The sequence below is a fragment of the Bacillus rossius genome, chromosome 5 (genome assembly GCF_032445375.1).
Source record: "Bacillus rossius redtenbacheri isolate Brsri chromosome 5, Brsri_v3, whole genome shotgun sequence".
Lineage (NCBI taxonomy): Eukaryota > Metazoa > Arthropoda > Insecta > Phasmatodea > Bacillidae > Bacillus > Bacillus rossius.
In genome coordinates, this window is record NC_086333.1 from 39666626 (window position 1) to 39682367 (window position 15742).

General features: G+C 35.0%; 1 protein-coding gene across 1 annotated transcript in view; it reads left to right on the top strand.

The window, feature by feature from the left end:
• Positions 1-11535: 11535 nt before the first annotated feature.
• LOC134532240 (voltage-dependent T-type calcium channel subunit alpha-1G) overlaps positions 11536-15742 on the top strand; it is a 248321-nt gene continuing 244114 nt past the window's right edge. The window contains exon 1 of the mRNA XM_063368661.1: positions 11536-11673. Within this exon, the coding sequence (XP_063224731.1) occupies positions 11536-11673 (138 nt within the window). The remainder of the gene's footprint in view (positions 11674-15742) is intronic.

The window sequence follows — 15742 nt, forward strand, 5'->3', positions numbered from 1 at the left end:
AGTTAAATATATAACTTTATTTATTGGTCCCATAAGTTCTGTAGTATTATTTGTTAACTCATTAAAGATATATATATATATTAAGTTATGTTCTAAAAATGGAACTTAAGAAGTTAAGTAATATATACATATTGTAATTTTATTTATCAAATAAATATTAAAAGTACCATATGTTGGGGAATGGTAACAGGATAGGTATCAAGAATAAAATTTACATAATAAACTTCAGAAATTTTCATTGTTGAATTTTTAAAATTAATTTATTTCCTTTAGTTTTTTCTTTTAATATGCCTTGAATTTAGAATCCTTCGAATACTAATGATTTGATGTAATGGTATTTACGAATTTGAGGATTTAACTGGAAAGTTAAGTTTGAGAACAGAGAGAACTAAAATGGGACAATCAGCTATCGCGAAAAATTTTCATTATAATTGCTCGCCAGTCCCCGTCAAGAGCATCAGTTCACGCAGTTCGGGCATAAGTTTAGCAACAAAATGTGCTACGAAACATAAACAAGCTTTGTTTACGTAGTAAAATGCTCGTTGGAACTGCTCAAACACAATGACAATCAGGGATGAGCCTTAAGTTAAACAGAAACTGAGGTTATTATAGCGTCGAACATAATGTATATTATTTCAATAGGAACTCAAATGTATTTATCCCTTTTTAACAAAAATCACGCAATTTATACATGTAAATTTGGTATCATTATAAAGATAAAAATAATTATTAAAAACTACTCCAAATAAAAAATTTTTATATTTAAATATTTTTATAGAATTATTATATTAATGTTAAATATTTGTCTGGATGTATGTTTGTTCGAGTATCGCGCAAAAACTACTGGAACGAATTTGATGAAACCTTTTGTGTTTAAAGGCATATTATACGATTTAAGAACTGATTCATATCTTATCTTGCTAAGATGAGGGGAGGCGGAGATTTAACTATAAAACCCTATTATTTGAACACCTATATAAGGAAACCTCCTATTTCTACCAACACCCACTTCTACCAATAGCTATTTCACTCTTGATGATAGCTTATTTAATACATGGTGTCATAGTTAAAAAAAAAAAAAACCTTGCGATTATTCGCACTGAGGGACACACACAATAGTGTATATATATATATATATATATATATATATATATATATATATATATATATATATATATATATTCGTTGAAACTCTCGTTTCTGAAAACACGGATAAACAAAGATCGGGATTAATGATCTCGAGTCATAAGTGCGAAGCCAGTGTGTTACCACTGCGTAGCTTGCTCGGTACGAAAAAGTCGTCCAGAACATTCCTCGGTCGGTTGAGAATGTGGTTCCGAAGGGAGAAGTGAAACGAACAACGCTGTCTGATTAATATTTCAGTGCACTTCGCCGACCAGCCAGCTTTTCCTCTCGTGATGGAGTGGAAAAACGGGACGCTTTTACAACCGCTACTTTGTGTTTCGGAGCAGGCGACCACGTGGGGCTGTTTCAATCCCGCCAGCTCTTCCCGACGAACCCGCGTGCGTTCCTCCCCGCTCGTTGTCCGTGGCCTCGCTACTGCGCGTAAGGCCATGAGCGACGACTGTGCACACCGCCTGTGCGGGTTCGGTCCGCAATGGAAATCTTACTGTCGATTTCATCCAAATAAATTTTGCTATGTATCCGACATATGTTGGTAGTGTTTAGTAAATAACTATATTAAACTACTAAATGATTATCCCGTGATGTCTGACCAGAAGTTTGCAAACATTTCAAAACAGAAAATAAATTTTGGTTCTTTAAAATTTTTGGGTAACCAGTCTAACCACAACATATTATTTTTAATTTATTTTAATTGCTGATGACACTTTTTTAAGGAATATCATTAGTTATTTTTAATGCAGTAATTATAACTAGCATTAATACCTCGACCATTTTTTGACACAATATGAATGATAAAAATAAACAGTTCTCTGGTCCATTCAAAATAATATCCTTATCGGCTGTTGCGCCATGCATACGTAACAGAACAGAAATAATATACGTTCATTAAGCTCCTGTACGCACGACCTGTCTCGCATGCACACGACCGTCCTATGGCGCTGTTGTGAATCATTTGGTTGGCAAACATGGGAGGTGAAATCTTGTGCGCATGACCGACTGTTATACTGTTGCTGTAGTGCGCTCAGTTGAATGCTCGTAGATTGTTAGCCCGGTTTGCTCTCTGAAGGAGCGGGGTGAAGCGTGTTCGACCCGCGCCAGAACAAGCCAAGCCACGTCTTACACCGGCGCACAGGTTTGCTCTCGTGACGTGACTTCTCTCTCTCTCTCTCTCTCTCTGGCCGCTCTTTAGTGCGTCTCCCGCGGCGTGGACACGTCTGCAGCTGGTGCGAGTGTTCCTGGCTCAGCTCGGCGACTCATACTTGCATTTGCTACAACTTTCTTAACATTTCTAGGCGAAGCGACTCATTTAAAATACTATACAAGACTTTCCTAACGAGACTAGATGATAACAAATGCAAGAGCTTCGGCAACTATCATAACTTTGATGCATGTTTGCACTTTCAAATAGTTTATATAATTTATGCTTCGAACAAAACCGCGTCACGTGAAGTCACGAAGCCTCGGCACGAGGGCATATTCATCCTTCAGATTACTTTAAAAGTGAGTCATTTTAATATCATTGACAATTTACTTTTCAATTAAAGTACTTTCATAATATCTTATATGATACCCGAAATAATATATGTATCATGTTTGTTGGTATATTGATATTTAAGGATTAATGGGTAGTTCAACAGTAATAAAGTCATTAAAATATACTTTCTTGAAACCATATAGAGTATTCTTTGGAATGGAATTTTATTAAGGTATTTATATATTAAGTTCCTATCTTACAAACTTTCCTTTATTCGCAAAAAAATACGCGTTTCATTAAAATGTGAGAAATAAATTCATACTTCTGTAATGGTTTTAAAACTTTTATAGGATATTGAGAACAAATAAATACTTCATTTTGTTTCGTATGTACGTCTTAATTACATAAAATTCGTGCTGACATTTCACTCACAGTTTTCACTAATGTTAACTCTTCATGTCGTATTAATATACAATATCGTTTTATAACGTAAAAATCTATTGATAAATTTACAAATATTATTTTGATTAAAATTTCGATTTAAAATATGCGATGGTTGTTTTATAAAGTTTTATTACCCTCTTTTTACTGCTAGGCCATTCTCAAGTGCATAGTAATCACAAACTAACAAATCGTAAAAGTGAAAAAATAATAAACTTGATAAACGGCTATTAAACTAGATCTTACCATAAAAGAATATCAAACAAATCTAACATACGATAACTACGCGGTACGTTAAACCTACGCACCTTTCAGTTTAAGTTTTTACATTCCAACAAAAATATCTACTCAGTCTTCAAAGTCACGTACTGAGTTAAAGTTCCAATGTACATTGCGCGTGGTTGTTTGCATATTTCCTGCACGTAGCCAATAAATTCCCCAAAAGTTTAAGGCTAGGAGAAAGTTGGGCCACTTTATTTATCAAATTGTTGCATGCTTCAGGACTAAAGATGGGATTTTATTCATACTGTATTCCTCTCACTGTTCAATTTGAGCATAAACAAATAAAATTCATTTTTAAAGGTTGACAACTATTCGAAAACTAGCTATTTCGGTTACTGATTAATAAATCTTTTATATTTTAAATTAAAATAGGAACTGATTTTCTAAATTTTAACGAAATTTCTAAAGCTAGTTACCAAAAGGCCAACGAATAAGAGAATATATTTTATATACCAAAATTTTCGGATTAGATTTGCAGAGTTGCTGTAAGTTAATTTGGATAATTTTTTTTTGCTACACACACACACAAATAGTTTAGAATATTCCTACATTAATTGTGTTGTCCACATGAAATTTTTCTACAGTTACAGAATTATACAGAAACTTCACGATGATGTACTTTAGAAACTCTCACAAATATTTATAGACTATATATATATATATATATATATAAAGGGAGAGGAACTACTGCTGTCATTAAAAATTAAACTTTAATTCAATGTAGGCATGGCTGTTTGGGAGATTTTATATGGTAGTCAGCTATTTTGCTTAATTTTTATAACTAATTTCCGTACATTTCTAAACTACAGGGCTGAAACAGTACAAAATATTTTAATAAACTAAATAATAAACAAAAAAAATAATTGGAAAAAATACAAATAAATATGCTTTCAAGTCTTAAAATTATGTTATCGAAAATTGGAAAGTCGTTTGAAATTAATATTCCAATTTTTTATTGCTTTTTTTTAGAAAACTACTGAAACTTAAAGTTTTCTCTGAGAAACTCGTTATTTTAGAGTTTCTGGGAAAGAGCGAAAAAATTATAAATACTTTCTGGGGCAGCAGATAATTGCAATTTTAGTATTTTCCAGGAAAGAAACATACAATTGCGTGTTTAGCTGGCGGGCTCGTGTGCGTGATTCCAGCAGTTAGCTACTGCCGCGGGGAGGGGTAGTAGTGACGTCACGGGGGAGACCAGAGGGGGAGACACTTCCTCGCACAGAGAAGAAAATAATGGGTATTGGAACAGTTTAGATGCCTGAAAATCATATTGACTGCTAATACAGGGACAGTATGGTGTCAAAAAATGACGTAATTTCGCAGGTCTATGAATTATATTACTGAAAGCAATGAATTACGGCACAATCGTCCTGCAGGTCTGCCCTAGATTTTCCGCGGCTGTAAAACGAATGTCTGTCGCTAAAGATTTTTTAAAAAAACAGTTCCGTACTGATTCCCCATATCATGTTACATGTTACTGCCAGACTGTCCTTCAAACAGGTTATTTATTCTTCTGGCATTATTAGGCCAGCGTTATTTTTTCACACTCTAGACGTCCTCGCACTAATGGTTATCACAAATTTAGGGTTTGCTGAATTATGAGTGGTTAAATTCAAAGGGAGGGAATAACTACTTACACTAGCGGCAGTCGACAGTTTATAGTTTCACTAACACAAATTATCAATTAAACTTCTTAAAACGGATTGTGTCTAATAAGCATGCGCCATATACGTACATGACTACTATGGGTGGAAAGTGCACTACAAATCGAAGTAACTTTATTGCTACGTAATTTAATTCCAATATTGTAAACTTGTATTGTTTCCCACATCCTACTCCCACCTTTATTTTTTCGCTTCGAAAGTCTTTGAAAATTGACGGCTCGCATTCAAATTTAGTTCGGTTGCAGTTGTTGAATGCAGCCTTGGACAACTCGCTCCTTGCTTCATCACGTCTGAGACGCACGAAATCTTCTACCCCGTTTCACGCTGGGGTTGCTCCGGCACTAAGCGGAATTGTTGACGTTGCTTTCTTCACAGCCTTCCCGCCCGGACCGTGGAAAAAAAACCAGAAAATCTCTGCTCCCGGACGGTTCTGTTTGCTTTACGACCGCGAGTTACTGGCGCTAAACCTCGCCCGGCGAACACGCGCGAGTTGCGCGGATGCTCTTGCGGCCTTGGCCTTGTTTTTCCAAGTCCTCTCTGTCCGCCGCAGCTCTGTCTCGTCACCTCATCGTGCCTCGTGCATGGCCTTTTACTACGGACGAGCTGCTCTTAAAACATTTCATAACTCACACTTCATCGCTAATTAATTATTAAACATGTCTTTAAAAAAATTAACTTTTACTAACTAATATTTAGAAAATTTTGAAACTTTAAATAGTCCTGAAAATAAAAGTTATAAGCTAATATTTGTGTTTAAGTTTGTATATTTGCACTATTTTCATAACTAGAGTTTGGATTACGCACTGGTTTATATTACTCCTTAATATTATAAATGCAAAAGTGTGTTTGTTTGTCCTTTCACGCAGCAACGGGCAACGGATCGACATGATTCTTTGCACATATATATATATATTATAGGCCAGTGAATGAGATAGACTACATTTAATTATGAAATTCCATCCCTTAGTGAGTCAAACAGTGGTAAATTCCGTTTTATAACATAAAATCATGGGCAGTAGGTCATAGATAAGATACACAAACAGTGAGTTTGTGTCATTTTTCTATGTACACTACACGGTAATATAATGGCAACTTTCTATCCTTCTCATTGGCGAAACCCATCCACTTGGTAAAGCTCGCGGCTGCAGCGAGTTAAAGGCGTTAATAATAATTTGGTTGAGAACTTCGTCCATAGATAGCGTTGCCTTGAATTTTTAACGCGCTCTCCTTTGGTGCGTCCTTCACGTCTTTCCTAGGGGTTTACCTCCCTTTCCACAAAATAGAGCTGAGGATTGGCGTCCCGGTTTTGCTGATGCGTAGCCTTGATGCACCGATATTGTACAATAAATGGGACTTTAAAATCAAAATTTTCCGTTTTTCACGTGTATTTTCTACAGACTTGAAAGTCGGTAGTGATGTTCCTTATATTACGATACTTCAGCTAGTATGCATATATATTACAGGTAATAAATTACCGTAGGTGACATGATTAATAATAAATGCATACAGCTAAATTGTTTTACGCCAAGAGAATCTACAATCTACTGCAACCTCCAGTTTATTTAATGGTTGGAAGAAATATTTTTCAAAGGGACAATTTTTTTTTATGAAGTATCAGGACATTTGGTATTGCACTTTTTGTTACATCATTGGCTGAGGTAAATGTGGAACGAGATTGTTTCGCCGATAATACACAGTAAGTTAAGACTGGTTGAAATGTGAAAAAAAGTGTTTTGAAAGCTATCAAGCAATCAGTTTTTCTTTAAATAAATTATCATTTCTAACCGCGATTGAGTAAGATCAATAATTGCATAAGTACATAAAGGCAAAAAGAAACTATACAAATACTCTGAGACAGTCAAAGTAGAAATGAGAATTGTCATGTATTAGGTAAATGCATAAACATTTTCTTAAGAGTGGTGTTCTTTTATTCCTGTTAAATCCAGATTCTCTAGTAGAATACTATAAAGACAAACTGAAATATTTCTGACGCTATGCACACTCGTACGTACAATCGGTAGGCTGGCCTTCAATTGTAACTTATGGTGGTAAAGCTGCGCAAATCTTCCACAAATGTTCTCGTTATCCTCAGGCTTAGTTACAGCAGCTCTTAAATTTGTCACTAAATGGTCTTTATTGAGTCTACAAATCCAAGTAAGAGCCATGCTGGATATTACCTGTATAGCTATCCCTAGCCCTATTTGAATACAAGCGAAATGGTGCAGCTTTCTCTGGTTCAAGTTGAGTCGGGATAATTCAGTGACGTAATGCGAACGTGGAATACATGAAAGTGTTAAGAAAAAATCCAAGACAATGCTAGGAATCAAACCATGACCACCCTGGTCTCCATTTGTTTTTAACAATTTACACAAACTTGGCTTGTAACATTTCTCTAGGTGGCCAAGACACCTTAATAGTATTTAAAGCCTGATTTTCAATTCACAGGCGATAATAATTATTATATATGTTGGGATGGCATATAAGCAGCCTTTTAAGACAAATAAAAGTTTTAAAATAGTTACGAAATCGCCCCAACATCAAAAGTCATTTTAAATACGTTAAAATGTAATGTTTCACATTACACTTATATGAAAAATAGAAGTTGGGGCTGGTGTTTTATGGCTTACTGTTTTGCATGTATAAGTTAGAGGAAATGGGATCTTTAAAGAATAAAATTTGTAGTCACCACTTTACATATAGTTGAAAACCTAGCTATCATAATGTTAATAATGGTAGTAATTTGGCTCTCATATATGAACAGATCCCTCGTGTTGCATATGTGCAAGGCTATAGAATCTCTCATTTTATGTTTTACAAAATATCAGCGAATTTTAACAATTGCTATAATTAGTTAAAATAAATTAAAGTAATTAATTCACGAGCTTATATTTAGTTTTTTTTTGCTTAATTATATTTTATTTAGATATACTTTTTATTCGAGCGAAAGATAATAGCTATAACGGAAAACTTTAGACAAAGAGGAAATATAATTTTCTTGCTCTCTGACCCGAGCGAAAATAATTAAGATTGTGAACTCGAGAATTTGTTTTTATTGCAAAAATTCTGCGGTAAACATGACGCTGGAAGCTCATAACGTCTCGCGGATTATATAGCATTAATTGTAACTTTCCAAGAGAAGAAAAGTCATTCACTCGACTCTTATTTTTTATGTCAGTATTATACACACAGTTTTATATCCTCTGTTAGTAATATTTCATTGGTTAAATAATAAATATAGTACAAATAACTACTTAACTTTCAGTGACTGAAACAATTAGCATTAGTTTATTCTACTCATTAAAATATTTCAATAAATACAATTCAAATAATTTTAAATCGTACAGTTAGCAAAAAAAAATTAATCTTCAAAATTCATCAAATGAACTTTTAAAAATATATTTAAAGAATTATTTCTTTGCAAATTATACTTATGAAAAGAAAATAGGAATCATTCTGTTGGTAAAGATTGTACAATTCATGGTTGTCAAATATCACATGAAGGTACGGTTTAAAAAATGATAAATGTCATATTGAAAAGATATATTTTTACTCATTTAATGTTTAATTGTTTAGTGGCTTCGCTCGCGCAAATCAAGTTAGAGTGCAAAATTTAAATTATTTTTAGGAATGTATATGGCGAAGACAAAACTTTTCTAAATAAAGTAATTTATAACAGAAGTAGTGAGCTCCATACAAGTTTTCAAACATACAAATATTACAAGTTTAGTTTTTCAGAAAGTGGTAAAAAGTATTATTGGTAAATATCATAAATGTAATTTTAGTATTTAATTATAAATATTGTCAGAATTTTTTATTATACTATTCACACCTAATTCATTTTTACCTTCAGCTTCATTATATCAGGATACATTATTATCATGATTAGGCCTAAAGTTTAACCTACCCCTTTTTTACTCTGTGAGAAGTGTAAATTTGTTATCTTCTATATTCTATAGTATAGTTTGATAAAACTTTTACTATAATATAAGCATTTTATAAATATCAATTCCGTAGTTTATGCATTATGTCGGAACAAACTGTCGAACATAATATTTTTTAAAAAATAAATTGTTTTGTTTCACATATTGTAAGTAGGCTGTGCGTTTTCTAATATATTTTCATACTTCTGCAAAGTTAAAAAAAATAAAATTTATATGCCAGTAGATTGATAGTCATGAAATTAAAACCCGAGGTGATTTTTTCAGTGAAATATTAATTTTGTGTTTCTTTTTCTGTCATTAACTAGTCTTGTAGTCATAACAGTTGCGGTAGTCAGGAGGATTTTTTGAATTTAAAAAATGATTTTAATTGACATTTCAATAGTTAAAATACTTCTCATTTTAAAATATTTGGAGTTGAATATGTAGGAAATAAAATTTTGATGTGTTGGTATGAGTTAAGTCATTGGGTAAAAGTTTCATGTGTGTGTGTGTGTGTGTGTTTCTTTTATTGAAAGATGGCCATATAAATTACAACGGGTAGAACGAATCAGTACAGCGCGAGTAAGGTGAACATCCTAAAATTATTTTAGGAAACTATTGTTTATTGTTTTTAAATAATAATAGGAAATTATTTATCCAATAAACGAAAATTGACTCTTCACACATAACTTCAGTTCTTTCAAATGCGAGATTTATATGCTCGGAAACTATTTCCTGGAAAGACCACCAGCTAAATAGACTGCACTGGGCGGAATTAAGTACGTAAATCTCTGCGAACGTGAAAGTCAACACGCCTACGGGGGCCGTTGTCTAGAAGTTGGCTGCCTGTTTCGTGTCCTGTCTCCGTGGTGCGGGAAGCAACGATTTTTTATATTATTAATAAAGCAAAACTTAACATTTAAAGTGTAATAATTTTACAAGCAAACTAAAGATGGAAAGTATATATTTTTTTTACTAAATGACCAAAAACATGTTTGTTCTAATTAAAAACACATGGAAACAGACAATTATTGTTTACAAATTAGAGATGCAGCTTTTTTTTGTGCCTGAACTACGTACATATTATCGCATATTATTTATCAACATCACATACCTACTAGATTGAAAAGGGTAAATACATTTAAATTAATATACAGGCAAAACTGGAGATAGTAAATATATTTTACTATTATTACCATAAATATTGTTGTTGTAACTTCCTCAGAGTAGTTTTGTGTGTAATTTTACAGCGAAGATGGAGATGAGAGAGTACACATTTTAAAATTTTGTTTTCTTTGCACGTTAGTTTTTTATGTTTCTGAACCCAAATTCATTTTTTTTCCACCAAGCTTTCATTAGGACAAATAACCTTAAAATCACTGTTCAAGTTATGCAAGATGTAAAAAATCTTGATGCTCATTAGCAATATTGTGTGATAATACAAAACTTGCTCACGTCATGCAAACCATAACATTTTATCTTAAAATCTACTCGAGCGGAATAAATATGTATTGATCTTTAATATAGCTTTAACCTCTGTCCCTGTTTAAATTAAAGGAAACATTCTCCCTGTATTATTAATAGGTAATTCTCAGTAATAATGTTAATTAAAATAACTTGGCCTGATCTTCCTGTGTGTGGTGTAGCGTTCTTGCACTCCGGAGGAGTTAGGGTTGAACCCCTGACCAGCCATTCTGGATTCATGGTTTCATGGTTTTCTCTAAACCACTGTCGTTTGGTTTATCCTACCGTGTTAGAAGTTATAGTTCGTACGGACTTTACATCGAATAATTCATCTCAAATAAACAATAATTTCTTTTACAGAACTGTAACCACTATGGATTCAAAATTCCGAGTTCTGAGCTATGTGTTAACCAGATAAGCATTCTCGTTCCAAAAGGGGAAAGAAACGTTTATTTCTTTTTGTTATTTGAAATATGATTTTTAAATTATTTTTTTAAGATTTCAAAGATTTTTATAAGTTCGTGTTTGTGTTAAGTAGACAAAGCAGGAATAAATTTTTGTTGATAACAATAAATTCACGATGATCCCTGCATATTTGTGTAACTGGTTATGTTCGTGTATTTAATGCCAACATATTTAACAGTGTATAAGTTTATGGCAGATTTCTTTTTAACTCTTTCGTGTGCTTCGTTGCCATAAGAATTTTCAGTCAAACATGACATTTTTTTTCCTATAGGTATCCAAAATAAATAATTTATTGATATTCTTAAGAGATGTCAGGTTATTAAAAATGCTTATTTATTATGTTTTTAATTGTGTTTTTTTAAATCTCGTGTTACGATTTTTAAATCACAGAATTCGTGGAATTATGCTGAAAGGTACCTCATGTGTTTCTGATGGACCTTGGTGGCTCGTTATTTGTAAGGGGTTCGGGTATGTTCTCACTTGGCTGCAAGTCGATGATTATGATCGAGAGCTCGTCGATCATGGTCGATGAGCTCCCGAACGACCACGCGGGTTGGCCCAGTCCCTAGGAACGAACGACCAGCCATCCAGCCTTTCGAGCCGCTCAGCGGGCCGCAGTACCTGCGCACTCTCTGACACTTGCAGTGCCCGTGTCCCCGAAAGCAGACGCCGCGACTTGATGATCCTTAACTCAGGCCGCCGCACGTGGTTCGAGAGGATCAGCATGCTGGTGATCCTGCTGAACTGCGTCACGCTGGGCATGTACCGGCCCTGCGTGGACGACGACTGCCTCACCAACCGCTGCAAGATCCTGCAGGTGAGCTCACTCACCAGCATTACCTGCTCGACTGCATGAACCTGGCATGCCGTGACTCCTCGCCTGAACTCTTCAATGTTGTCACCTAACATTCAGGGCCGGTGCAAGGTAAATTGGCGCCCTAGGCGAAAAACCCTAATGCATCCACACCCCACCTCCGGACACCCCAAACAAATTTTCCTTGCCTCAAAATACATCACGTAAGCCTAAGATTTTGTCAACAATCAAATGTAAGCAGGCTTGTTTTTTTTTTTTTTACTCTTTTAACTATTACAAATCATAAACAGGTCACCGTGTAATTTAAAAAACTACTTATATCAATATAAACATTCCAAACTGTTACAAAAATCCATTTTCATCTAGTTTCAATAATCGTTGAACATAGTCTATCAGCTGTTATGTGTCGTGCTGCGCCGCCCCCAGCTACTTGGCGCCCTAGGCGGTTGCCTAGTTCGCCTATATGGACGCGCCGGCCCTGCTAACATTTACAAAGAACTCTGGTTTCAAATAAACCAGGCATCTTCGTGAAGTTAAGGATTGTTTCGTGAATTAACGGATACTGATTTCCCTAACTTTTAACATGAATCCTAAAGAATTTTTCTTGGTATATTAATAAATCATTCAAAATGTGTCAAGTCTACAATATAACTATATTATTCACCTATATTTAGAATGAAACATACAACCCGGGAGTCACAAAACGGCACATTTTTTTTTTACAAAGATTCAGTTATTTTAAATTACGAAAAACTGTTTATTTAAGTTAAACTCATTATTTAAAGTCGATGTTTAACTTAATAATATTGTGATCAACTAAGTAAAAGAGGGATTTTCAATCACTTAACACTTGTTTATGAAATTTGGGAAAATTACAAACTCAGATTATTTGTGCAACCGACTGGTCTCGTTAAGTGATACCCACTGTTTTGATACACTCTCGAAATCGGACCTTTAACTTTGTGTTCCCGTCCGCAAAACGCAGCACTATTCCATCCCTTTCACAGTTTCTGCGGCGCGCGACGGGAACAGTTTACCTGCAGAGTTGCGAGGCTCAGAAACACTCTCAGAGTTTAAACGTGAGGTTACGAATCACATTGTGAAATATCGCCAGTGATTCCACAAGCACTTACACTTATGTTTATGTGTAATGTTTGTAACCACTTGTACAACTGCTATATTCCTGTTTTAAGTTCTTTAATTTTTTTATGTTATTAACTTTTGTTTGAAAATGTTCTTTATCAGTGATATTGTCTGGATTTTAGTTCCTAAGCTATTAGTTTAGTATTATAAGTTTATGGCATATGATTGTTGTGTAGTTGTGTAGTACTAGGAGTAGTATATAAACGGAGCTCCTTCGGCTGTGTCCTGGGTGCGGTGCCTGTTGTACTGACCGCCATCTTGGATTCTGACATCACGGCGGCCATCTTGAACGATGATGTCATAATTTTACTCTTAGTTACACCCGCCATTTTGAATTAGACTTCACGTTGGCCATCTTGGTTGACCTTGAACTTGACATCGACGCCATCTTGGAATCAAGCGCCCCAATCCCAAAACGTTGCAATTTTAGTTACGTTTGCCATTGGATGTGTATGACGTCACCATCGCAGTTTTCGTTACGGCCGCATCTTGAAATTCCGTTATTATGAATCTATAAAATGAGCACTTTTTTTAATTAAAAAATATTATTAATAAAATGTTAATAAACATATTTTCCACCATTTTTAAATTTTTCCGCCTTTTTGAAATTCAGTAATTCGTAAGCCAAATAGTCTAAAAAAATTTAAATTATAAAAATGTAAATAATACAATTTTAATAAAAAGAACTTCCGCCATTTTAAATTTTGCTCGCCATCTTGAAAATCCGAAATAGACAGCTGGAAATATTGTAAAATATTACAATAATTTGAGAGACCTGTCACCTCCTTTAAATTGCAGCAGTATTTAAGTGGTTGTAAAGTAACGAATAATTATGAAAGAGAGAAAAAGTTAAATTCATGAAACTTTTGTCTCTTATGCATTAAGTTCCTTGTCTCAGTATTTAAGAAACACGAGCTTTAGCAAAGACCACCAAAGAGAAGGAAAAAAAATTCCACAGTGCTTCGAAACATATCCTGAATTCCGCACAATGATGGAAACTATTCTGAATATGTATGTCATGCTAATACTTAGTGGAAACACTTCAGAACTGTGTTGAACATATTTTACTCCAATATATATAAGTGATGGGTCATGGCTCCTGCAGCAGCCAATGTCTCAATACCTCCCCCTACTTGCTCAAGATATTCAAGTAGGGTCTGTTTATAAAAAGTATTAAAAATTCACTGAGGGCCTATAAGTAGTTTGGTGATTCAGGTTATGATTTTATACTGTATTTTTAGAAGAGTTAAAATAGATAAAATGTGTGTTTTCAGGGTAATATTTAGGCATAAAATAACCTGTATGGATTCTCGAAAGCGCTTGAAGGACTTATTTATCTGCCATATAATGTTACCGTCACCACTCAAATTTCATAGTTGTCCTATGAACGGTTAGAAGACAGCGTGCCAGTTCGCAGTCTTGCGCTTAGAGGCAATACCACGCTAGAAAATACCAGCAGGCGTCGCACTTATCATCCCGCCACACTAACATAAGTACAGCCCATTAAAGCGGAAAACAGGTCAATGTCGTTTGCTTTCTCTGGCAACCAACGAAGCTGGCTGTCACAGCGGTGACACCAGTACGCCCCTGTAACACACAGGTTCGCATCCCAAGTAAACCATTATTTTTGGCTCTGTGTGGTGTCTAAAGTGAAAGTAGTACATTTGTTTTTACGGTATGCTGTTCCAATCTTCGAGAATACATATTGAGTTTGTAAACTTTTGCTAAAGTATTCACAAGATGGAAAGAATTCACTCCGAGATTTTTAGTTTCCTTAGCCTATTTGACAGAACCAGTTGAATCTGGTGCCGCATCAAACTGACGAGCAGCAGTTCTGATAGGCAGTGGGATACCTGCCACCGAGTAATTACTGTTCCTGACGGCGGACTAAGAAGTCACTTATAAACAAGGATAACAGGTGTACACACTGTCAAGTGTAAATAGCATAACGACTAGCGACTACCGATCTTTCTTAAAAAGCTTGATTATATACAGCCAAGTAATCGTGTAACTCTCAGTATACAAAGTTGCTTTAAACTGAAACGTTCACGTAATTTCCAGCGAGAAAATTTAATTTATCATTTTTTTTTTACGTTTAAGTAAACATTGTTTGCGGTAAGCAATTTAGTTTCACAGCTAAAATTTATATTGATGGGATTAATACATTGGACAATAATTCAAAAGTTTTCATCGCAACAGGAATCCGCGATGCGCGCGGAGTACGAGCGACGAAATGGGCTAAGGAAGGGTTGTGACCACGCGTGGCGGTGGTGGGGGGGGGGGGGGGGTGTTGAATGGGCAGTATACAGGAAGGGTTGAGGAGGGGGGGGGGTTGTCGTGGCCGTGTATTCATCAGCCGCGATGCTCTGGTGGGAGCCGCAGTTCGACCACAAACCTGCCGCTCTGCGGAGACTCCAGCCTCCCGCCGCCCCTTGTACCCTCCACCGGCCCTCCATCACCCCCCCTCACCGGGTCAACCTCGTGCCTCACAGAGGGTGTTTGCTACCACCCAGCATTACACATCTGCTTTGTGGGGAATTGTTCCACTTGTCCAAGTAAAAGCACTATAATTAACAAACTGTATTTTAATATCTAATCCAGTGGAAAAATTAGAGCCTTTTTTCTATCCTTGAAAATAGTACTGATAAAAATATATTTAATTAATTATTTTTTAAAACAGAAAACTAACCAAGTTTGTATATTCGTTAAAATAAATACATAGTTATTATCAAATTACAAAGGGTATATTAAGTAAGTAAATACTACAAAACCACACGGAAAATAAATTTATAAATTTGTGAATAAGTATGATGACGATATATTTAGGTTGAAATTACCCTGGCAACAGACTGCTCTGAATGATAAGATAGAGAAATTAAAAACAAACACAGAAACGAAGAACCACAATAGAATCAAACGATGACTAGAT